The following is a 25,250-nucleotide window of genomic DNA, read 5'->3' on the forward strand; positions in this document are numbered from 1 at the left end:
TTGATGTCCATGTTTGACCTAAGAGTTGCAACTACAAAACTTTCCCTTCATTCATTTACTGCAAACGATGGACGCTGAATGAGGCAGTAAGCCATGGGGAGACGGACAAAGTTCTGTTTTGTCTTGCACATTGTAAAGTTGGACTCTATTTTTGGCTCTCACACGTACTCCCTCTAAAACTTTTGGGTAACACTATTAACGTGTATATAGAAAGAGGTCAAGCTAACGCAACTTCATTATTTCCTACTTTTTCGTGGTTTAGATTTAATACTGCTCTTCCTAGCCTTCCAAACAGGGAAAAAGATACTAAAATGTTCTTGTTGGAAAAAAATAGGTCGTTTTCTTCCTTGGTTGCAAATCTGATTACGGATAGCAGTTAAGCAAATGAGCAGCTTGAAGAAATTTCAGTGTAATCTTGATCCCCAAATGAGGCAGTTTATATTCTTTATTCCCCATCTTTTTAACCCATTCTTTCATGGAGCTTTTCTTTGAATCCTTTATTCTAAACTGGAGCTATTTTTTAATTCCACTCTTCTATGTGTTGTTGCACTATCTTTTGTTCAGCACTTGCACAGTTCTGTTGCTTAATTCCTTGTTTCTCAACCATTTAACAGATGAAGACTCTAAACACAGGACCAATATTTTCCACCACTCACTCCTGTTTTCTCTAAAAATTAGCAGGTCTCATTGACAAGATTGGTAAATGTAAACATTTTGTACATTGCAAAATGGTAAAGAGAGACCATGAGGGCTGGAAAGCAAGAATATGCAGGGAGGCTGCACGTGAGACTTTCTTTCCTTTAGACTGAAATCACATTTTCAATTCCTTGTGACCCCCAAGACTGCATTAAGTGGCCTTAAAATGCAGCGTTTGCTCTGGTCTGTCCCCACGCTGACATCCTCTGCTCTCACCTCCTCTTTGCAGACTTTGTAAATGTAGGATTCTTTCCTGTCAGAGTGATGGAAGAAGTGCGAGACAGACTCTTGATGCAGCTCCTTCCTCTGGCTGGGCTAATTGGCGGAGCAGTAATTGACTGAGCAGTTCTGCAAAGGCAGACACGAAGTCTAGCGAACTGTCTTTTCTGCCTTATGTTGCCTGAGCAGAGGCAGCGGGATCTGAAGTCACTTTCTCTACCCCATTGCGGTGGGTTGACCGTAGCTGGATGCCAGGTGCCCACCAAAACCGCTCTATCACTCCCATCCACAGCTGGACAGGGGAGAGAAAAGATAACGAAAGGCTCATGGGTTGAGATAAGGACATGGAGATCACTCACCCATTACTGTCATGAGCAAAACAGGCTCAACTTGGGGAAACTAGTTTAACTTATTACCAATCAAATCAGAATAGGATAACGAGAAATGAAACCAAATCTTAAAGCCACCTTCCCCCCACCCTTCTCTTCTTTCCGGGCTCAGCTTCACTCCCCATTTCTCTACCTCCTCCCTCGAGCAGCGCAGGGGGACACGGAATGGGGGTTGTGGTCAGTCAGTCCATCACATGTTGTCTCTGCTGCTCCCTCCTCCTCAGGGGAGGACTCCTCACACTCCAGCGTGGGGTCCTCCCACAGGAGACAGTCCTCCATTAAATTCCCCAATGTGAGTCCTTCCCACGGGCTGTACTTCTTCATGAACTGCTCCAGCGTGTGACCCTTCCACAGGGTGCAGTCCTTCAGGAACAGACTGCTCCAGCATGGTTCCCCCACAGGGTCACAAGTTCTGCCAGCAAATCTGCACCAGCGTGGGCTCCTCTCTCCATGGGGTCACAGGTCCTGCCAGGAGCCTGTTCCAGCGCAGGCTTCCCATGGGGTCACAGCCTCCTTCGGGCATCTACCTGCTCTGGTGTGGGGTCCTCCACAGGCTGCAGGTGGATATCTGCTCCACCACGGACCTCCATGGGCTGCAGGGGGACAGCCTGCCTCAATCATGGTCTTCACCATGGGTTGCAGGGGAATCTCTGCTCTGGTGCCTGGAGCACCTCCCCCCTCCCCCCGCCTTCTTCGTTGACCTTGGGGTCTGCAGAGTTGTTGCTCTCGCATATTCTCACTCCTCTCTCCAGCTGCAATTGCTCTTGTGCAGCAATTTTTTCTTCCCCTCTTAACTATGTTATCTCAGAGGTGCTCCCACTGTCGCTGATGGGCTCAGCCTTGGCCAGTGGTGGGTCCGGCTGGCATTGGCTCTATCAGACATGGGGGGCGATTCTAGCAGCTCCTCACAGAACACTGTAGCTCCCCTGCTACCAAAACCTAGCCATGCACACCCAACACCACCATATCCACTGCAACTACAATAAGCCTGGGCATGACATGTTCATCTCTGCCTTTCTGAGAAGGGTCTGGTTACACCACCGTTCAGTGGGAGAGCGGTCCTATCAGCTCTTCAGTCTGCAGCTGCCACAGTCACACAGCGGACATCAGCCACATGATGTTCCCTATCAACGTGTACCGGCATATTTTGCAGCAAGGGCTGTAGCGTTTTCACGCTTGTGGCAATGTCTCTCTGTGAAGTTCAAAACATGTCTCAAACTGGTTTTACAAACGTGACATGCCACCTCAGCCGCTGTAAACCGCAGCAGACAAGCCAGACCACTGTGTTAGAGGCATATCTTGGGATGCTAGAGGTCACACAATACCGCAGTCCTTCCCATCTTTTTATGTTAAGACCAATTTCCTACTGAGTCATTTCGCTTTCACACCTATGCTACGAAAGGGTTAACCAAGACGAAGGATCGCTTCCATCTTACATTAATGATTTCCACCGATTTATACTTGGATGGACTATTAAACGGAGAGTATTTCTGATATTGCATCTGTAGAGATGGGAAAACCACATACATGAATGAGTGTAATCCATTCATGGTTTTATGGACCCAAAGTTCTCTAGAGAGCGTCCCTGAGTGCTGGATTTTACATTTAGATTGCTGAGTTAGCTGAAATATGTGTAATATCACCAGTAGGCAAAGAGCTCCCTATTGACTACGGGCAGAGGAAGGCCCTTGTGCACTGTTTATTTCAGCAAGGCTGTGAGCTGGCGTGCGCCCATGAAATGTCGTACAGCTATATTTGGTTTTTTTACAGGGTATCTGAATAAATGATGTGTGGAGCTGAAAGCTCTCACTCACTGGAAAGCTTGGCTCTTTTTCCCGAATACAGGAATAGAGGCGCATTAGACATGCTTATATTTCTTAATGTGCCTGTGGGAGGAATAATCCCGTACAGCTATCTACTTGTGCCCCTCAGATTCATAAGTAATCTGGCTCTTTGGGGCTAGCAAAGTGCAGAGCTCAGCTCCGAATCAGGTCTTCAATATTTTACTATCTGTATGGCTGTTTTTCCCAGTTCTTGACGGTGATACTTCATACTGAATTCCATCTTTCGTATTCATGTATTTACTGAGTAGCAGATGTTTGTGTCTGATGACTTACGAGGCAGTATTATGGAGACCGAGTACAATTAACGCTTTTTATAAATAGGATTATTTCAATCCCACTTTAAAAAAGATGTAGTATCAAAGCTTAAGCCTAAACCCCACCTTTATACTCCTGCGCGCATTCACACAAAATAACCACAACTCCAGTGACAGAAAGGGGCCGGACAGCAGTGGCCAGCCCCACATTTGTATCCCTGCCTTCTGCTCGTTGGGGCTGGCAGCTGAGGTGGAGAGGGTCCTCAGGGGCCTCTGCTTTTTCGGGGCAGAGAGGAATTTCTCCAGCTCCTCAGCAACCCAGTGTCTCGCATTGTTCGCAGGAGCTTCAGCGCAGTAAGAACTACTTCAAAGGCTTTATAGAGCTTAGGCTGTGCCTCGGACTGAAATGTAACAAGCCTGTTTCAACAAAGGCAATGAAGACTTAAGGATCATAAGGCCTTCTAGGTTTTATTATTAATTTATACTGATTGTAAAAAGAGGGAGGGAAGGAGAGATTGACTCGCCTCTATTTTCTTTCCTTGACTTCTTAAGACTCTGAATCTGAGTGCAACCAATACCAAACCCCAGACCCTTACACATATATTCCCAGAACTGTGGTGACTTAAACTCCTAATTAACAAATCAGTTAAAAGAAAGTCTTTGAAGACCATTTGTGGATGCAGAGGCGAAAACATCTGTAATCTGGACAAAGCCACAGAAGGAGTTACAAGCATAAAAAGAGCCCGCTCTGTTTCCTTATTAAAGTCAACAACATTTTTCTCACAGACAAGCACTGCCCCCATTAACTGCCTAAACCTCGAATTGTACAATATTTATAGCAAACATTTATGAAATTAAATAATTAAAGAGATGGAGAAGTAAAGGAAATCCTCCAAAATAAAAATTGGGAAATGGAATTTAACAAACAAATAGAGAAGAGAGAGAATAATTAAAAATAAACAACACACAAGAGAGGAAGAAGTCTCCATCTTCTCTGCATGTTGTCCTTTTGGACAATTATTTTCCCTATCTTGCAATCAAAAGTCTGTGTTAGACTCCTGCTCTAGCTCTACACACAAACATACGTGTATGTAATGATGAAACAAGTGATAGTTAGCATTCCTAAATGCCGTGTTAGTTGTATTTCATGCAAAATGAGAGGAAAAGAGTTCCATGGATATGCTGCAGGCTATATTCACATGACGGAATCTTTACAGTCTGTATTTTACACATACTTTTGTAAGAACTAGACACCACATAGCTTAATTGCAGTTCAAATACTTCTTTGAAGTTAATTCACCCACTATCATGCCGCAGAATGCTTACAAAATATTCAAATGTTCTATTTCCTCTAAACAATTGGGACTTTTCATTAAATCATTGTTGTGGTTTTTCCTGTTACCAAAAACTTTGCTAGATAAAGGTTAGCATGTCACGGTCCATATACCATCCACCAGACGTCACTATTCACGGAGAAAATTATAAAAAGTGGGACTCACCTATAAAGTAGGACAGCAGTATTGCCAGCAGCACTGAGACCCCTACAGCACAGAGTGCAGTGCATTTCCAGCTACAGTACTTCGAAGACTTCTTGAATTTAAAAGCACTTCTGGATAGAGTGTTCCTAGGTAGTGGCCGAGTAGGAGGGGAATAAACAGAGCCGGATGCCATTGTGTACCCTGGCGTTGCAGTACTGAACAGCGGTGTGGTCCCTGTTCCTGTTTTGAATAGGAAATGCCAGTGGAAAGTATAAAAGTAAATAAAGCTGGAGCAGAGGCAGTCATACCTCTTTTGTTTAATGTTGCCTGTTTTTCAAATAGCTAACAACACCCAATCTACAAAGGGTCACAGAAGCAATACTTGTCGCAACAATTTCCCTTTAAGAAAAGACCAAAACCCCCCCAAACATTAGTAATACACTGGTATCCAGACAGGAAACAGAACTACCCAAAATACGTTATGGCAGGGAGGAGGTCTCTCAGAGTTTATCTGACAAGTAGGGACAGGCTTTCTGCTGCTGTTTATTTTTGTTGGCTTCCGCTACAGACTACAGGGAACTCCATTAAAAAGTCAATAATGAGTTATCCAACTATAGCCCACACTACTTATCACAGCTTTCCTGGGTGAAGTACAAAGAAAACAGCAATCTTTCAGATACAAACTTTTGGCAACTTTGCCAAAATTAGTCAGTTAAAAGATTATTTTTTTTTTTTTTTCATCCTAAATACTCAGTTCCCTAATTTATATCTCCTCGCACATAATCCTACCATAACAAGACCTGATTATGGATACAGCAGCTAGTTACAGCCCGGGAAGTACTCTGAAGAAATATATTTAGTAAGTGCTCAAAAAGAACCACAGCCAGCAACAGAAATGAAAAGCAAAGCCAAAGTTAAGATATACTCTGTGAGTTACCAGTAAACTTAATTTTGTTCAATTCAAATTTCTAAAAGAAATACTACCCCCTGAGCCTATCTACAGTAGAATCCTTTAATTTTAGTTCATGCAAGCATAATTATTTTGGAAGAGCCTCTAAGCATGGCATACGCTACCTGGAGTTTTTCTCTTGACGCACGTATAGACTCTACGAACAACAAAGCCTCAGCCAAAACAAAGATCTTCGCACCAGGGGGTTTTCCACCAATTTTTTAGGTTGGCAGCTTTGCAGGGTAAGGCTTGGCTCTACCTAATTAGCCTTTGCAAAATGAATACATTCTAGCTAAAAATGGTAAGAAAGCACAGGGTGGAGAATTTTGAACTTACCAAGCGCAGGAACAGCTGAACAGAACTAGAGAGGTGTTTGCATTTTTTAATAGGTAAGAGACACTCATGAATTGCTGATACCCAGGTCCTCCTGAAGCCGAGGGCATGCCTGCCCTGTGTTAGCCTACTGCATGCCACCTATACACGACGGGCCAGGGGGTCCAGCACCAAACCAGCTAGCCGCGGAGGGGAAAGCCCTCCAGTGACACCACCTGGCACCGTGGACTCCTTCTCAGCTGATGGGACCTCCATCCTCCAGGACCCATGCTTGGATCCCTGCATAGTAATGGACCAACCTATACAGGTATAGCGGCTTCCTCAGAAATGCGCTCTAGAGACACTAGAACTTAATTTGCCCCACTGCAGCCTGAGAAAAATATCAGCAGTTGATAAACAAGGTTTGTTATTTGCAGGTGATTTTGCTACAGGATGTTAACAGACGTACTGGAACACACTGGCATAAGCCCTCTCCTTGAAAATATCTGCATTACAAACATGATCCCATGAAATACGCTACATAGGTTACTTCATTTTGAACAGTATTAAACTTGTTGGCACTAACAACAGAAGGATACCCACTAGATCTACCAATGCACAACAGCACATCCCAATTTTTCGTGGCTTCTGAGCTCAGAGGATTACCGACAATTTCAAAAGACAAAGACCTTGTGGTTTAAATCCTCTCTAAGAAGGCACTTCATTAAAAGTTGTGACATTTTCTATGCAGCAAACACCACAATAACTAGCCTGAGGTAAAAAATGTTTTACACCTTACAACACCATTACTTTGATTTTACAGACTCACAGAAGCATGTAGGTTCATTAAGTCCTGATAAGGTGTCTTATCCACTTGACCTTTACTGCTCTTTCATTTCTGGCTACATATGGTAAATGCTGTGTCCAGGTATACTCCACAAACAATATCTACCAAGATCTCAAGAAAATGCCAAACAGGAAAGTGGCTGTTTCCCTCTCTATGTGCAATGTGTACTGTTTTGAGGGACTGAAGGAACGCCATACAGTAGATATAATAATACGCCTCCTAAACATCAGCTTCCGTGTTAAAAATAAGAAGCTGCCTGACCAACCTGCAATTTTCACATCCTCCTGCTCTCGCTGTTAGGCTCAACAGACTGAAAATGGAAACTGGCATTATACGAGCACTTGAATGGAACTCCGCATACTCTAAGCTTTAACAAAACAATGCAACAAAACAGTCAGTCTCCGATCTTTTCCTTTTTTTTTCTTTTTTTTTCCCTCCGAGAAGGTGAGAGCTGAGACGCTGGCTTTGCTACAGCACATCTTACTAGAGACTGTAATCCATATCCTCAAAGCCTTTGAGGAGTTAATCCCATGGATAAACTCGGGAGATGGCCGCATATCTGCGGTGGTGTGAGCTGTCATAGCTCTGACAGTCCACCTCAGGCGTCAAGGCAATGAAAGAAAATTGTAACTTTTCTCCGTGAATTCAGCAGTGCGCAGTCCCAGGCAGCACGCAGCACGGCTCCTCGCTTGAAGCTGTTCCTCCTTTCCTTTCAGTCCCACGAATACAATGCCAGAGCGGTCGCACCGGCTGGCGGGAGAATGCTGAGGGGAAAATAATGACAGAAACCCCAGCCTGGCATCTTCCTCTGGGTTAAGAAAATTTGTTTGGATCTCTCTATTCCTAATGAGCGGAGTTACTAACAAAGTTGTCAGAGACTCTCCTGCTACATTAACTCCGAGTGATAAGTATTTAAAGTGTAACGCTATCAGACTCGCACATCTTGTCTGCCTCGCTGAGCCGTGCCAAACAGTGTTCCCAAGAGACGCTCGGAAGGATATGGTATCTGACAACAAATCCGGGCTGCTTCCAGATAATGCCGGAATTCTTATGCTCTTGAAATATAATCTATCCACAAATGATTTTAATTAGCTATGTATCCACCCACCTTGTCTTTTCAAACCATGGAACCCGACTAGCTAATTTCTAAAGCCTAAACCGTTTGCACAACTCGACCAAGCACTGACTTCCTGGCAATTACACTATGTTTCATCTCACAGGGAGCTTATAGCATCTGCAATAGTGTATCTTTCATTCAAAATTGATCATCTAACAAGCACTTGCTAGATCTTCATGTAAGCAGCACTTTAAATATTTTATTAAGCTTTAGAGTACAAAAATCCAGCGAATCATGCTAATATTTTACAAGACAAGCTAACTCTGTTTTTATTAAATAATTCAATTCACTTTTCCAAGCAAATGATTTTCTATTTTTACATTTATTCAATATATATTTTTCTGTCTGCTTATTCAATATATGTTTCTATCAAAAAGTGCAGCAGATAATCTTAACATTTTAGGGGGGAAGAACTCAGTACCTAACAAACCTAAACTACAGACTGGTAATAAAATGCAAAGTTATGTCATAAACTAATCCTTGGATGCAAAGACAGCTGGGAAGTCCCCTTATTTTACGGATGGCAAACATTTTACTTAAGCTTCTGCCCTTAAAAGAGAAGACAGAAATGCAGCATCAAAAACCTCAAAGATGTCAGCTCAGAAAACGAAAGCACATGAACAGAAATGAAATAATCACGCTTTTAATGTAACCCTACTCTCTGAGCACCAATGCTGGTGTGCACCTGCTGACACGCAGACTATTTTCTTCCTCCCAAAATCGGGGGGGTGGGAGGGGAGGATTCACACCAAGTAAGATTTTCTCTGTCCTGCCACTTCCTCTGGAGAAAAGACAATCGAAGCACCCTCTACTAAACTCAGTAAATTGGAAAGCAGGAGGGGAAAAAAAGTGATAAAAACCCACCGTGAGTTGGGCAGAAAGATAGATTATCAACACCTTCAAGGACAGTAAGGCTCCGACTGTAAGCCCAAATACTTCTGATGGAAGATAGCCAGGTGTCCAGCAACAGAAATGTGACTTAGGCTAACTTTCTTTACGAAAGGATCTGTGACAAAAACTTTTGACCCCAGTTTAGAAGACAGTGGCTACTATGCACCAATGAATTCAATATTCCGTAAACACATCTGGAAGGCCCTACCCTCCAGACTGCCAGAAGCATAGATATTATACAAATAAACTTCCACTGAGAAAAAAGGAATATTCCACATTACTTAAATAGATTGGTCTCAATTTGTATGGACTTATTGCATAACTTTAACATTCCTAATATAATTTTTACATTAGACACATGACTTTTTTTTTTTTTTTTTTTTTAGCTTATGTTGAAATTGCTTCACCTTGCAAAACATTCACTGTGACCTGCAGCTATGATTTCTCTGGTTTTGGGCACCATATATGGAATGTTTTGCATCTACTTGGAAGGCATGTGAAACAGCCTACCTTATCACTTCTAACAACTTTCTTGGCAACATCTTAGTTCTGTTTTAAAGTATTTCATACAGCATAACCACACTAATAGAGCGCTGAACCTGATGGCAAATATGTCACAATGTATTAAAAGTCACATGGGACTTTTTCAAAATTAGTACTAAATAAGATTGTGACTAAGGCCCAGCAAAATTCTACTGTACTTCTCTAAGTACATCAGAATATACATCGTATTTTATCACCTCACCAGTGAGATTTAAAGACAGCTATTGTTATTTTGTACAATGTTGTTAGTTAGATGATGACTGCTGTCACACAGTAAAGGTCAGTATCGCTAGGCCCTATGCATATACGACAACAAAACGCTTCTCACCTTAAGAGCTACAATACCATTGATCCAGAATAAAAACGTATTTAGAATATATGTGCTTAAGAAACCTAAATTCCTCACTTCCAAGTCTTTGAATCTTGTGTATTTTTGTATATGACCAGCACCTGAAGAATCTGGAGCAGAATAAATCTATTAGTTTGGTCGCGTTTCTGAATAGAGAGACTCCCCCGTGATCAGGAGCAAACGTCGTAGTGCCGTTGCAGCACTGGGTTTCCTGCAGCACAGTCTCCTCTGCTGTCCTGCCTGCAGTCCGTTTGGTCAGTTCCATGATGGTGTTAATGATATGAGGTTCTTCAGATCATTACAGACCGCTACTGAAAGACCACTGAGGCAGAACACCTGTAACACTGAGAAGACCGCACTACAAAAGGCGTTCAATGGTAGCAGTTATCTTTGACCTGGGCTTTTGAAGGAGGTCTCTGCCTAAAAAACAGTGTAAGGGGTAGGATTCCCGCAAGCACATGCGGTACAATGAACAAGTTAGTCCATTCCAAAAATTGTGGAGAAGAAGGATAATCTTATTTGCTAGAGAAGAGTTACGTGTGCAAAATCTGCGTGTCACTGCAGCCAAATAAGCCGAAACAGGAATTACGGCAGAAGGGCAGACCACCAGGAACAACACCCTGTCTGAAAGCGGCCAGTGCAAGGGGAGGGGATGAACGCCTTCCAGACTTCTTGTTCACTAACAGCTCGCTCTTTCTCTAAACAGTCCAAAACTCACGCTCTCCCTGATGTCTTGTGGCATTTTCTTCTGTAGGCTAAACACGTATCGTGTCAAAATGTATTTTCTTCTATCAATTTCTATTTAAATTCAACTGATTGTTCCCTTGTTCTTGTATAATGAGTATGTCCTGTTTGCCTCGCAGTACCGACAGACAAAATTTTTATAATATTACTGTTTAATTCACTTTATTTTTAGGGCAAAACACAAAAGCATTAAAAAGTATTTGCCTAAAGCAAAAAAGCAAAATGGAGGCTCTTTATGGGTCAGGCAAAGGCAACCATGGAGTTGAAGAAAGCTGTTTTCAGATACCTGTTGTTTCAGTGCAGAATAGAACAAAACTGACATTTGGAAGACAACAGAATAGAAAGTGACTTGAGGAGAGGTGGCAGGGGAAAGGAACACTACCCCTAACATTTTTTGCATTTCTTTCTTTTACTCTTAGGTACCAAAAGACCTCCAAATATTTAAGTATAACCACCAGCATCTAAAAATTTCATTCATGTAAGTAAGAAGTCCACTAATCTGTTATCTTTGACTCATTTGCTCGCCTTGCAATTTGAGAGAAACCCTGGATATATTAGCAATTATCAGTACAGGGGACCACTGTTGGCTCAAAAGATGATTGTACTTTACTTGACTCTTCCAGCCAAAGCAATACCATCATGCCTTCTATAATCACAGCTTAAGTACTTTATGAAATGCGCGCACTGATTTTTACATTGTGGAACATAGGTTAATCTTCCCCCCAAAACCAATTCAAATCTGCCAGTATCTAACTCTATTAAAAATTATCTGCTTGCCTCTAAGGAGTGTTGAATCAGTGGACATTATTGTATGAATATACATTTGTAAGCAAGCCCAGGTAAATGTTCTTATCCATTCTGCTAAGGTCCTCAATCTGTTACCCTGGATTCACTCCAAGGCACAAAGCGGTAATATCTATACCTTGGACATCTAGAATTAGGAACACATCAATTGTAGTCACCTAAGCCTCAGGAGCTGGAAAAACCTTCTATCAAATCCACTTTGAGTGAATGCAGGTTGAGAGAAAAGTACATTTTAATGAATTTATGTTTTGGTGACATATTTACCTCTCAGGACAACACTTGAGGAGACATGACTTCTCTGGTCGAAATTCGACACTACTCCCAATGACTTGGTTTTGATGTTTGATATAATGGTATTATTGAATTTCTGGGAATTAAAACCGTAATGATTCTGGTTTGTAATGAAGACTGCTGTGACGATTGCTCACCTGAACTAAAAGTGAAATTCCAGATTTTGTGCAAAAATGCACCTATCTGGAGACAGCAGCCATCAGTAATTCTGCTTTTCAAAAGTGTAATGGCACCTTCTACAACAGTTTGGCAGCACCATGAGGCTAATGTAAGCAAGCAAGACATAAGGGCAGCTGCAGCTTTATCTTCTTGTTTCTCTGATGGTCCAAAGGGGCACAGGAAAGTCAGACAGAAAAGACTTGGGAGGTTTGGGAGCTCTCATTCTCTACCTCAAATCTGTCATTACTGACACATAGTGTGTGCCTATCCCTGTGTGAAGACCTAGCATTTTATTTGCCATTTCCATACAAAGAAATCAATTGATCTTAAGAAAGTACCTTCAAGAGATGATGGATATATCCAGCTGCAGCTATTTAATTTGCTCCAACTTCTCTCATTTACTTTTTTGTATTTATCTCTCCCTGACTTTCCTTAATGCAAACCAGCTGAATTTTTCCCTCCTGGGAATGAGTTATCATGCTTTCTGTTTGTTTACAAAAAACCTACCAGATACATTAACTGTCAGAATCAGAAGAAAACCATTAACTGTGGAAAAAACAGTGGTCCGAGATGGCAATCAATCATTGCACTGCACCTACCGACTGGTGCACTCTCTCTCTGCTGAGAGACCCTATTCATGCTGGATTGAACTGGGCTCTCTGAGTAAGACCATGACCCTCACCTGCCACTTGACACGAGAGAGCTCCGCCTGGTTCACTAATGGATAGATCACATCAATAAATCTGATTCTTTGCACTGGGTTGAGGAAGCAGATGGAAAGAGAAGATTAATCTCTGCCGACTGACATTATAGGGAAGATGTAAAAGATAACAGAAATTACTGGCTAGGTCTCATATGAACTCTGGTTCACTGATGCATGAGATCAGCTTTCCCAGTAGGCTCCAAAAGGAATTGGATTTTTGTTTCTCCGTGAGCACTTTATGCCTGTCTTCATCCTCTGTTAACATTCTTCTGAGATGAAACCTTGTAGCTGGTGGTGTTTGCCCTTAGCACAGGCTTATGCCTGACTTCCACAGAACCATATGGCTGCATTTAACATAAATCCAAGCCAGCCCAGAAACTACATTATGCTGCGAATTTGTCTCTGTTTATTTTCTGTGCAGAATCGCAATCAAAAAAATTGCTTAGGAAGAGGTAAAAGTGAATTTCCGCTTCCTCAGAGCCAGTATTAATACTACCATAATCCCGGGAAAAAGCTCCAAGATCACATCAGATCAAATGATGATCAAAGTTTGGGGGAAAGAAAGAAAAAGAAGAGAGCTATTATCCATATGCAAAAACAGAGGAAACATCTGTGGGAACTGGAGATAAGCCTCTTCTGACAGCTTATACAAATGTTTCAGAAAAACACTTTACATATGGTAATGCTTGAATTTGGGTGGGTTTACACCAAGGACCCGCTTTCTTTACAAATTGAAGACTGAAAGCCAAGAAAGAAAAAAAAAAAATACTATTTGGGCTGCAAGTGCCTTCCTTACGGCTTTGTGTTCTTTCCCATCTGGCCCCTGGCAGGTTACCCCTCCACTGCTGGTTGCTGCTGGAGAAAGACCGGAGAAGTCAGGCACGGCAACCTGCAGCTGAAGCTTCAAACAGCAATTCAGACACGACAATATCTCCATCTGCTGTGAAAGCCACCAGGACGTGGTGACTTGAAGGACTGGATACTGACAAACCCCCCAAACTACTTCTCTTTAGGTGCGCAAGAGTAAATCTCTTCCTCTGCAATGCATCTACCTTCTTGGTGGTGTAAGAAAGAATACAGTGCTACAGCATGCAGAGGGCACCTGTAAACATTGTTTTATTTGCTCCTCCAAATTCAGATTTGGGCTGCTAGCTCTCTCCCCCGGAGGAGTTCACTTCTGTGATACGTATATGCATGTGTAGGATCAAAAGAACCAGCATCGTCAGCTGGCTCTGCCAAACCTGCTCTTTGGTGCTCCTCTCTGCTGTGCTGCACCCTGTGAAGATGAGCAAGGGAAACAAACAACTCTAAGCCACACTTTGCAGAAGTGAGCAGGAGAGCTGGATGCAAAGAATGATTCATGGAGCTGGGAGGGCAAGCAAGGAAGCCTGCCCCGATTTTAGTTACTCATACTCTTCATTGCAGGATTGTCCCATTACCCACCTTCCAGAGAAGAGTGAAACTAGACTTATGTATTGCTGAAAAAACTATCAAGTGGCTCTGTTCTCCTTACAGGCTTCTCCTGGGTCTCTCAGAGGGCTAGTACTTACACAGACTTCCATCTAGGTTACAGTAAGTGACTCGGCTCTGGATATTGTTGGTGATACTTCTGAAGGAGGCAGGAGTTAGAGCGAACCTGACAGCCCCTTCGTGCGCTTTCTGATACTGACAGTATTCATGCTATTCCAGCTCTCCTCCCTCCAAAGGAAGAGAGTGGAGGAAAGTGTCCGAATTTTGCAGCGAGGACTGGAAATGCTCATGTGAGCAGTAAGAATTTGTATTACAATTCTTTATCTTGTTCTCTGCTCTTCTGGAATCATATCCCTACCAAGAGAAAGAAAGAGAAAAACTTGTCTCTGAGATGAAGTATTCTAATCTTGGCCAGTTGCTGTCTTGAATATTGAGTAAGTTAAGCTTTGCAGGGAAAAAATGAAAGAAGAAAGGTAGGGCACAAGTACTCCTCCAATACCTTTTACTACCCTTGCTGTCTTCATAAGGCTGAAAGAGAACAATTGCTCTACATGTCTTAAAAGGCCCACGGAGACAATTTCAAAAAGCCAATGTGGTTTAAGAGAGACTCAGAGCTGCATTATTTACCCAAAGATTAATTCAGAAGTTGGAACAAAGTTTGAAATTTTGTCTGCAGCTGAAAGACCTGACTGAGCTACTGGACATTTTAAAAGGAGATAAAACCAGAGGGAAGTTGAAGAAGTGAAGCGCTATTCTGCCTGTGACTGATAGGATCTGATTCTGCCTCAAGCTGCAAGCAGGCTGAAGTTCCCATCATAATGGATCTGTGAACCTTAGCTCACTTATTGATGTCCACAGCTGTGGTTCTCTTGCAATTCGGAGTCTGTGATAACCCGTGATGAACTCTGTGCTGCCACTACTACGCTACCAGCAGTCACTCAAACAGCCAGATTTATGTCACTGCAGGGACAGCACTGTCATAACCTCAGAGTTACAGCCATCACCACCAACCTGGCAACTGTGCACGTCCATGTGATGCAGCCGGCATTCCTGTTCTCCAGTCCTTCTTGTTCCTTGGTGGAAGCTTGTATACTACACTTGCATACTCTCTCATACGCGTCGTGCCAAGACGTGTAGACTCGAGAGACCACCATTCAGGGATTCACCAAGACAGAGGGTTACACCTTGTGCCCAGAAGAGGGTGACACTTTCTCTTTAATGGCACTTATTTCCACAGATGCCTTTTTGGAGCTGGACTTTTCTTAGTGCAACCGACATTATCAGAGATTCTGGACGCTGGCACTACACAGTCATCCAGCTCTTTGCTTTGCCATGATGTTTGGGATTGTCTTCTCACTTGTTTGAATGTGACAGAATCTCCAGAATCTGTTAAAATTCTTTTCTGGTTCAACTCAGGCTGCACGTATTGCGATGGCAGGCTCGACGGCAGCCATGCAACCCTAGAAAGAGGTTAGCTTTTAACCTTGTAAATTTTGTGTGCTTCATTTTATGGTGTTGATGACATTTTTTTACTAATGTGTTTTTTGGTTTAACTTGTGATTTTTTTAAGCAAGTTTGAAGAACTTCAGAGATTACACTGAAAGGCTTCTTATCAGCATAGGCCATCACAGATACAAAACCTTTGCTTTGATTACTTCTGGCTTCTGTCACTAGTGGAGCGTATGCCCGCAGCCAAGGTTTCTCATCATCTTGAGTCAGTCCGATAGGTGATGAGGTGCATGCTATTCAAAGGGATTTCACAAATAATCACAAGGAGTAAAGGACAAGGAATAATCTTGGTTTTCATCCTAGATATTCAGTCTTTCTAATTCTCTAGCATTTTATCTAAGTCCTACCTTACCTAACCAACCACTCTCAGTTCCTCCTTCTGGATTACTCCATCTACCCATTTGCACACCCAGTCCTACTCCTTTTAGGCCCAGTCATTTCCAGTTTTCTCCTCTCCACTCTGCACTCCTGGCTTCTTCCACTCTTGAATTTAATTCACTATGCCCTTATAACAACCTGACCTCTTTTAAATTCCGCTCTCCTGAAATTTTTCCCCAACAGATGACAAAAATCTCCAGCCAACCTCCTTTGCAAAGAATTCTTACTTAAATAGAACAGGAAGTTTTCAAAACCCCAGCCCTGCAAAAACATGGAGTTTTCAGAAAATGAGGAGATTCTATAGAAAAAGAAAATGCTAGGAAGTTTTATCTATAAGAAATATAAATACGGTCATTCGGTGATAGTGAATCTTACTCTTTTTTCAGATTTTGACATCTAGGTAACTTGGAGAGAGGACTATCAGGTTAGGTGAAAGCAAACCAGACTTTTTACTTCAAGCTAAGCTGATTTGTCAGCAGGTAAACCAACAGATGTTTACATATTAGAGAAAAGAACAGTGGTACCAAGTGAAGCCAACAATACATACCATTAAAATACTTTGAGATTTCCAGCTGCCTTATGATAATTCATGCACTGCACAAATCTCTCAAAGCTATAAACAATTATTCTTAAAGTCTAGCCGTATGAATCATTAGAAGTTCTATGCAAAATGTCTACTTCTATTATAATTTTTAACACTAAAATTGTCAAATTCGTTAGATTAATATTCTCTCTGTAAGCCATACAAACTAAGAACTAGTATATCATAAAGCAACAGACGCATGACATGAAAACAAAGAAACAAATATATAATGATTCTAGCTGTGACACAGTATGTTAGTGAGGTTGATAAACTGAATCTTCATGCTGATAGCATGTTGTAGTCTCAAATCTATTACGCTTTGGAACTGATGGGTTATTATCTCTGGACAACTTTCACACCAGGAGACGATCCCTGCTAGCGTAATTTTAAAAATGAAGGAATTACAAACAAGATAAATTTCCTTGTATTGTTACCTGAATTAGTATCAACTAACAGGAATTTCATATAACATAGCCCATTTGCCAAAATACTTGCATTTGGTGGTCCCATTACAAACATATAAAGCATAAACCAGGCATGGTTCTATTAACTCTACTTCAGCAATTATGCATGTGAATCAGTATCGTACAGTAATTGGTCTACAGGGAACAATAATATTTGGGTTTGTTCTTTTTTAATACAATATGCTACATTTTCAGTTTAAAGAAAATATATTAGGGTCTTCTGGTAAATTATCTGCAGTACCTTTGAGTTTGCCAATGATGATTAACTAATTGAATTTAACATACCATTCTCTTCCTGCTGTTGATTTTAATTTGTGGCTAAGTGAAAGTTTAAGAGTTTTTGGAATATGAAGTAGATCAATATACGGTGTCAATATATTTTACAGATGAATTAGTTATTAACGGGGAGATGCAGATCTCCTCATTGAATCAAATAGCACCTTATCCCTTTTACAGTGTTAAGACTTACAATTAGTGAAACAGAATTTGGACAAAAAGCTCTGATTTTTACCATAGTAAAATAAAAAAAGAAAATGTAAATTTACAATTAATAATTCTTTTCTAAAATTTAGCATACTGTGCTGATTAACAGGCTAGACCTCATTAGGAATGGTATTGCTTTGTCAGGGTTTTTTTTGTGTGTGTGGATCAGAAACCAAGTATACTGATTTGGCATAAGAATGCCAAAATACAGTTCAAATATAAGACAGATATTAATGACAAAGTTAAGCAGATACAGAACCGTTCTATAATAGAAATATTATTTAAATGAATTGAAATCCATTTATATGGAATTCTCTATTCCCAGTTACGTATTGATCAGCAGCTCCAATTTCAAACTAGTGGGTAAAAAATATTACAGATAAATTTTAACTTCTTTGATTGGTCATTCCTTATGCTACATTAATATGTCATAATATTTCTAAGACAAACATTTGCTAAGTAGTAAATATATTACAAACTAAGGATCAGATCTGGCAAATGTGTAAGCATGCAAATAGTTTGCAACAGCTTGCAGAATCAGGCCACAGAGAATTAAAACAACCTCAATTGCACTCTTATTTTCTTAAGTTAAAAGCAAACAAGATTTGGCAAAGTTTACCATTTTGTATTTACCATCAGTCAGTATGACAGATTATCTAAAGTATAATTTTTAAAAAATCAGATATAAAGATGAAAAAGTCTGTCCCAGATGTTTTTGACTATAGTAACCAAAGGTTTTTTTTAAATCACATTTTTTCTTCTGTGTCAACAGTTAGCATCATGCAAACACTTAGAGTCACATACCCATAACTGCTATCGTGATATGTTGGAGAAAACACATCCATCTCTATAAGGTTGTCATGACCATTTGCAAGGACTGCTTGATTTCCTAATTCTCTATACACAAAGATACAAAAAGATGAAATTAGAGTGGCAATTTCAAATTAAGGAATGGGATGATCCCCCAAAAAGAATATACTAATTCTGTCGCGTAACTTTCTTTTTTTCCACAGATGTGCAAAACTGCGTTTTGAGAGTGGGATTCATCTGCCTTCCATGCGGTCCTCTGAACTACAGGCTGGGTTGTAACGTGAAGACAGGGTGTCGCAAGGCTACCGTCAGGTGGGCACTACCCCTCGGCGATCCCTCAATTACGCGCAAGTCCTTGAATAAAATTCCTGGCCGCTGCCCGTGGCGAGACAGGCGTAAGGACCGAACAGCGCATAGCGGGGGATGTTGTTTACTTGATGAGGCTGGACCAGAGATGAACTAATAAAAGTGAACCGAGACTATTAAAAGACAGTCTCTTGCTGGCTATCCGGCACAGCCAGTCAGCCAGAAAACACGCAGAGGGCTGGCTACCAGAGGCAGCGGAGATCTCACGTTCTGCAAATGACGCTGCACAGCGGCAGCAGAGGGAAAGGAAGGACCACAGACTGGCTCTCTCAGGGAATGGCGAGAAAATGAAGGGGGAAGAACAAAGCTAGGCGCTATTATTTTGTTTCCAGCTGCATATTTCTTTTGTCCTATCTAAACCAGGAAAAGATTAGTTTACGGAAAAAAAAATTGGGGCCTATGCTTGCTTCAATGACTGCATATCTTTGAAGAGGGGAATGATAACTCATGGAACACTGTGCAAATACTGCTGAATTCTGGACTATCAGCGCTTGCCTAAGAGACAGGGGACGAAATACACAGTGTGGTCAAATTCCAAGTGTTCACGGTGACAGCGAGGGATTTCTGAGCGGGAAGGCTGCCAGAGAGATCAAGCAAAAATCTAAAGGAAGACTATTCACACCGAGGGAAGCTCATAAGCGTAGGGGCCCGGTGTGCTGGGATTCAAACACAGATGCTTGGTGAGCACCCGACTGCAGGAGAATGTCATAAGAAAACGGAACTTTTTTATTGAACTTTAATCTTTGGAAAGACTACCGCTTGTTTGACTTCACGAACATGTCTAATGTGTGTATATACTGACCCCATAATTACAGCATGGCAATCTTTAAAAATGCATTCATGCTTTCAGCAATCTAAGTAAAGCAGAGCTCTGTTTCCTCCACTTGCAGGCCAGCAATGCGGCATGCCCACAGTGACACACGGGGTCTTCAGAAGAGCAGGACTTGAACTCTATCCTTGGTTTCTGCCTTTCTTTTGTACCATGCCTTCTCAATATAAGTAACATGTCTAATCACGTCCATGTGTGAAAACCTGGAAGACTTACAGAATGGAACAATTTTGAATTTGATTAAACCAGGCACTGTTTTAGTGGGTGGAATGCATAAAATAGCTGCTTTGAGCAGACTTTAACCTCCAGCAACACTGTGCTTTTGCAGACAATCAATCAGCCTCTACACAAATTGATTTAAGACTTCCCTGGAAACTATCAACACCCTTTCCACACCTTAATCAATACTGAAGGCGCTAGCTTCATTGGCAGTCCACCCCAATAAAGACATATGGGTATGTTCATCACACTTTAGGAGTTTCTAAAACCTGTGCATTCTAAAATGAAGTTTGGATCAAGCGTGCAGAATGGTTTTGAAGCAACACATTCTAGGAATTGTTTTGTCTGTACCACTTCTGAGGTATTCTAGTAATTTAATTAAATCCTTCAAAATGCTGAAATGTTTTCCAGCCATCAAGTACTTCTTTAACCAGTTCCATTTTTCTTCTCCGTAAAATTAGTATATAAGTAACTGAATACAGTAATGTTCCTACACTATTTTTAAGTGTAAGTTAGGGGTAAGAGAAGACTAAACAGTATCAGTATAGACTATGAAAAACATGTTAGTTTCCTGGTTAGTTTCTATAAAAAAATTCACAGTTCATCATACAAAATACAGCCATCTTTCCAAAAATGAGGTATTTTATACAGCAAATCAAGTAAGAAAAAGCAAAGCTCTTCTTTGATTCACTGACACGTTAGCACAGATTCTGGATAAAGTTATACAATATTCTCAGAGATTTATTCCTTGACTGGAATATGTAAATTTCCCCTTGCTGACAAATTTATCTCAGACATTCAATGCCTAAAATTAATGAAATATTCCCTGAGAAATGCACTGAGATGCTACCAGCTTACTTTTATAAACAAATTTACAAATTCTAACATACTTCCTCTGCACATCTCTAACGTACGTAATTGATTGTGCATTAGAAAAATTCTGCACATTCAAATATGTAACAGAGAACGCATTTAAAAAAGTGATTTACTTACTATTTTTTAAATATCAGTACTTTAGATCCTACTTGAACGCAAAGCCGTGAGAATGTAACTAATGATCCTGGTGTTCAAGAACTCATTACCAAAACTAGTAGGTGAATAAGAACTTAAAGACCAATGGTAATGAAAAACTTGATGATTACTTAATCATCGTTTATAGTATCCAGACACCTGACATGTAGTCATACATTTGTGTGATTTCGGCTGTCCAAACAGTACTTCAAAGAATAAAATGGAAAATTGTTCAATATAGTCCTGCGCTTTTATTTCTTCAAAAGTTAAAACTGTACTATGGTGCTGACTTTTCCAGCAGATCTATTGCTTCTACAGCTGAACCCAACTCGCAGCAGGTTGGAAAAGAGTCAAATAGTAAAGATCATTAAATGTCCATTGAAAAGGTCCCGCAGTCTGCAGGAAATCAGAGGAAATCTGCAGGAAATATTTTCTTACTGTCTTGCCTTTTTTTTTTTTTAAACGAGAACGTTACTTAGCCCCAATAGAGTGAAGACAATTTCTGCCACTGTTCAGTAACCTCACTGTCATTTAAAGTTGCCATCAAAGATGAAAGAAGCACTCATATAATCCAAGTTCCAGTTTTAGGCTCTCATAAAATCTTAAGCAAAGAGTCTTTTTATAGTTAAAAAACCACAAATGGGAATTTCTGTTGGACGTTATTGACGTGTCACCTCAGTTCACCCATTTAACCTGTAACAGCAATGCTTTACACAAAAGTATTAACTGTACACAGAGCCAGATTGCAGAATATTCTATTAAATATACAACTGAATCCAATATTACAAAATATATATTTCAAAGTCACCTCAATTACTACTGCAAAACGATAGGGACTAAAACGTCCCTCAGGCTTTGCAAATACATCCCGCTCACCTACATGCACATACACAAAAACAGCCTATTCGCTATACAGCTATACGTGAGAGCAAGTTGTATGTCATTTTTATGCCACCCATCCCTGATATGAGCCTATAGAGATAGAAAGATAGCTATGTGTATATGCTGACATTCACATTCTGTACCTCTAAATGGCCGTCATCTAAGTCAGATTAAAAAAAAAAAGAGGGAAAAAAATAGCTGACTATGGGCATAAGCTAAAATATTGCCAAAGATGAAATGAACTTTCTTTTAGCCTGAGAAAAGGATGAAGGAAGAGACCTATCACGAAGTTGTTAATATAGTTGAAACTGAGCCTAAGAATCAGACTCAGTAGGGAACCTCAACCAAAAAGGGAAAAATCAATGACAAATAAGATGGGTTCTTCACCTCCAGAGTTCCAACCAAGTGAGACTATTAGAGAAACTACAGTAGGGCTCTGTCAGTTTTTATGTGAAATTTTCACGTTTCAGCTCACCCACAAGTGTTCAAAACTTGAACACTCAACTACTGTTAGCTTTTCATCAGGAATGTTTAAAATATTCCTGATGAAAAGCTCAGCAAAAACTATTTACTCAGCAAAAACTATTTACTCCAGGTTGGAAGTGGTATTCTCATTCAAGTCCTACGTCTTTTGCTTTATAAACACAATAAAAACATATATGGCAATAGAAGCAAACATCAAAGACCTTACCCATCTACTGAAGATTAACCAGCGTCTGGAAAGCGTCAAACAGCTTATTCCCACTACAAACTTACTTGTTCTATAGGAAAACTCTTTCTTAATGTACTAAATTGTCTGAGTATGAAGACGAAATCCCTTCAGTGGAATCCTATTCCACAGTGTCTGTGTCTCATAAGCAACACAGGAGGGTCCAAGAAAACTAAGAAAAAGAATTGCCATTCCCAGCGGCCTGACAGAAAAGTCACCTGAAACAGCTAGGGGGACAAAACTACCTAACAGAGAATCTTAAGGTCATGTACATTTTAAATTACTCAAAATCTTTAATTCGCTACAAAACATAATTTAAAGGGATTCAAAGAATGAACTGAAGGGATTTCATAAACACTTTCAAGAATTACTGTCAGCTTCAATATACTTATAAATGCTCAGTTTGATGACTAAATTGGAATATTATGGCTTTCGTTAATAAAAAATTAGTGCTGATTGAGTGTTACATGAGTATTAATTAATCACTGCAGGTAAATCCAGCTCTGTGCCAGGAAGTCCTATAAATTTTTTTTATAGATCATTCTGCATCATACATCATCTGCATCTAAAGAAGCTAGTGTCACCCTTTATATTAGCTGCTTCTTTCCTAGAGCCTGTTACCAATTCTAAAAGACAAAAAAGAACAAGGACAAATTTTTCATTATACCAGAACCAAGTGAGTTCTTTCGTCTCTCCAAATCCTAGACAAGTTTAATAAACACTTAGCCTCACATGGGTATTTCTTTGAAGGCACCAAGGGCAAGAGTTAAGAAGCATTACTAAAAGTTCCTTGCCATTCCATCTGTACGGCAGGATACATTTGACGCATAACACATCTGGGAAGCAAGGCAAGAAATTTCTTCAAACAGTCGAAAATCACAGATTCTGACCAGGAAGGAAAATGCTTGCCTGGAAAAATGAATATACTCTCTGAGTCCAATTACTCTGCAATAGGCATCGTAACGGAAAAGAGCGTCACTGTGGACTTTAGAGAGAGGATAGATATTTTTTTACTACTGAAAAGTTTTCAGTTTTGTTTGCTGAATGAGGGGAAGTATTAGCTACTGGTCATCTTTCATCAAGTTAAATGTTTTCTTTAGAAGTGCCACAGTCTGTAGTAGTACCTAAGTAATTACCTGCTTTCCAGTGGCGCATTACTGCCAAGGACCCAGCTGTCCTGCAGCTGGACTGACTCAGGTGTGGTTTGCAGCTCGGCGGGCAAAGCAGCCGGCGGGGCCGGACTCTGATTCCTCCTATTTGTCAGTGAGTTTCTGTTAAGTGAGGTGATGGATGGGTGATGCTGTGCTGAATGTTGCTTGTGAGAAGGTGGCAAAGGCTGCAGGGTCGACTGGCCTTGGTTATTTGGAGGTTGTTCTAAGAAGAAAGAAAATTAAAGTTCGTTATACACCACGTTAGCATTTGCTACAACCAAAGCAGAATGAGAAATTCAATATAATCCTATCATCTAATATATTTGCATATTATTCTATTAGCAGACATTCAGTGACATTCTCTAAGAGCAAGTTTACCCTTGATACACAAAGTTCTAATTAATACACAACAGATGGTAAAATTGCTTTTGGTTTTAATTTGTTTCATTTTTTTTTTTAATCTGGTTTTATTAACACCTACAGAAAATAGCATCTGACAGATCCCCTAATGTGCCTTTAGATTTCAGCTTTTTTTAACAAACCAACCCTGAAATTAAATGGGTAATTTCATGAGAACACAAAGGTTTTCGAAATGCATATAATCCCTATAATTATTTAATGGAGTTTTTTAAGCTTTATTTAACTGCAATAAATTATTACAAGCTAGTTGCTAAACAGCAGTAGACTAGTTTAGTGCGTTTCAAATAAGGCAGATCTGCACTATGATCTGCTAATAGATGCTAAGTATTCTTTAGCAGAAGGTCACTCTGTGAAGCAGATGTTGCTTCATGGATATTTAACAGACTGAATCACATCTGATTACAACGTCAGAAGACTCATATACTTAATGACCGTCACATCCATTAGAACACACAGAGAACAGATTTTCCAATTTCACACTATGCAATATAACTACAGTTTGGAGTCAGGCACAGGTGATCAGAGAGTCAGCCCATCAAAACAAAAGGAAATATTTTTTGACTTAACCAAAGCACATAACACCCATAAAGTTTTAAACCAAAACCTCAAAACAGCCAAACCCACAATCAAATACCTCCATCAATGTTAGGTTTTAACAATCTGTTCGGTAAAATCAGTAGTAAATAAGTCATAGATAGAAGACAAACCTTGCCATACAACACAATGAACACAAAATTAAAAAAATCTCAAGATACTTCATTTGTCATGATTTAGCAATGACTGATGACACTTAAAAACGTAACACTTCACAATATGTAATTCAAATCATAATCTATTTCCTAAACTAATGTAGTAGAACATACTTAATAATATAAATGCAAGTTTTAAGCAGAGCAGAAGATACAGGGCCTGCACTTTGCTCACAGTGTAAATGCTTTCACTAAGTTTTTAAATTAGTTGTTTGATTTTCATAAATCAATTCCCTGTTTGGAACTGGTTATAACTGCAGACTGTTACAAACCCAATAATAATACCTCGGTACAGAGAACACAGAAAAAGTATTTACGTTGGAAACAGATGTTTCCAATAACTTACAGGTGACTACTATAAAAATAACTGAACAGTGAGTAATTTCTCATGTTGTGAACATAAGAAAATTGGAGAATGTTAAGGAACAGATGCGTTAAGCTTAAACAGAAAATCCAGCCTTTGGAATAACTTCCTTTCCGAGAACCCCATTCTCCTTTCCAGTTATCTTGTGTGGTCAATACGACTTTTCTCAAAAACAACAGCAACGCTGAATGTGTCATTAAAATAATGGCAGCATTTACATTGCCAATAAGGTTTTCAACACAGAAATCCCTAATACATCATTGA

General features: G+C 40.3%; 1 protein-coding gene across 1 annotated transcript in view; it reads right to left on the minus strand.

Annotated features, from left to right (window-relative positions):
• The window catches only part of TENM3 (teneurin transmembrane protein 3), a 323,623-nt gene that overhangs the window by 117,050 nt on the left and 181,323 nt on the right, over positions 1-25,250 (minus strand). Inside the window, exons 4-6 of the mRNA XM_009891787.1 lie at positions 23,439-23,676; positions 18,281-18,373; positions 4,902-5,167 (exon numbers count right to left, since the gene is read on the minus strand). Of these exons, the coding sequence (XP_009890089.1) occupies positions 4,902-5,167; positions 18,281-18,373; positions 23,439-23,676 (597 nt within the window). The remainder of the gene's footprint in view (positions 1-4,901; positions 5,168-18,280; positions 18,374-23,438; positions 23,677-25,250) is intronic.

Source organism: Charadrius vociferus, unplaced genomic scaffold, assembly GCF_000708025.1.
Source record: "Charadrius vociferus isolate BGI_N301 unplaced genomic scaffold, ASM70802v2 scaffold478, whole genome shotgun sequence".
Classification (NCBI taxonomy): Eukaryota; Metazoa; Chordata; class Aves; order Charadriiformes; family Charadriidae; genus Charadrius; species Charadrius vociferus.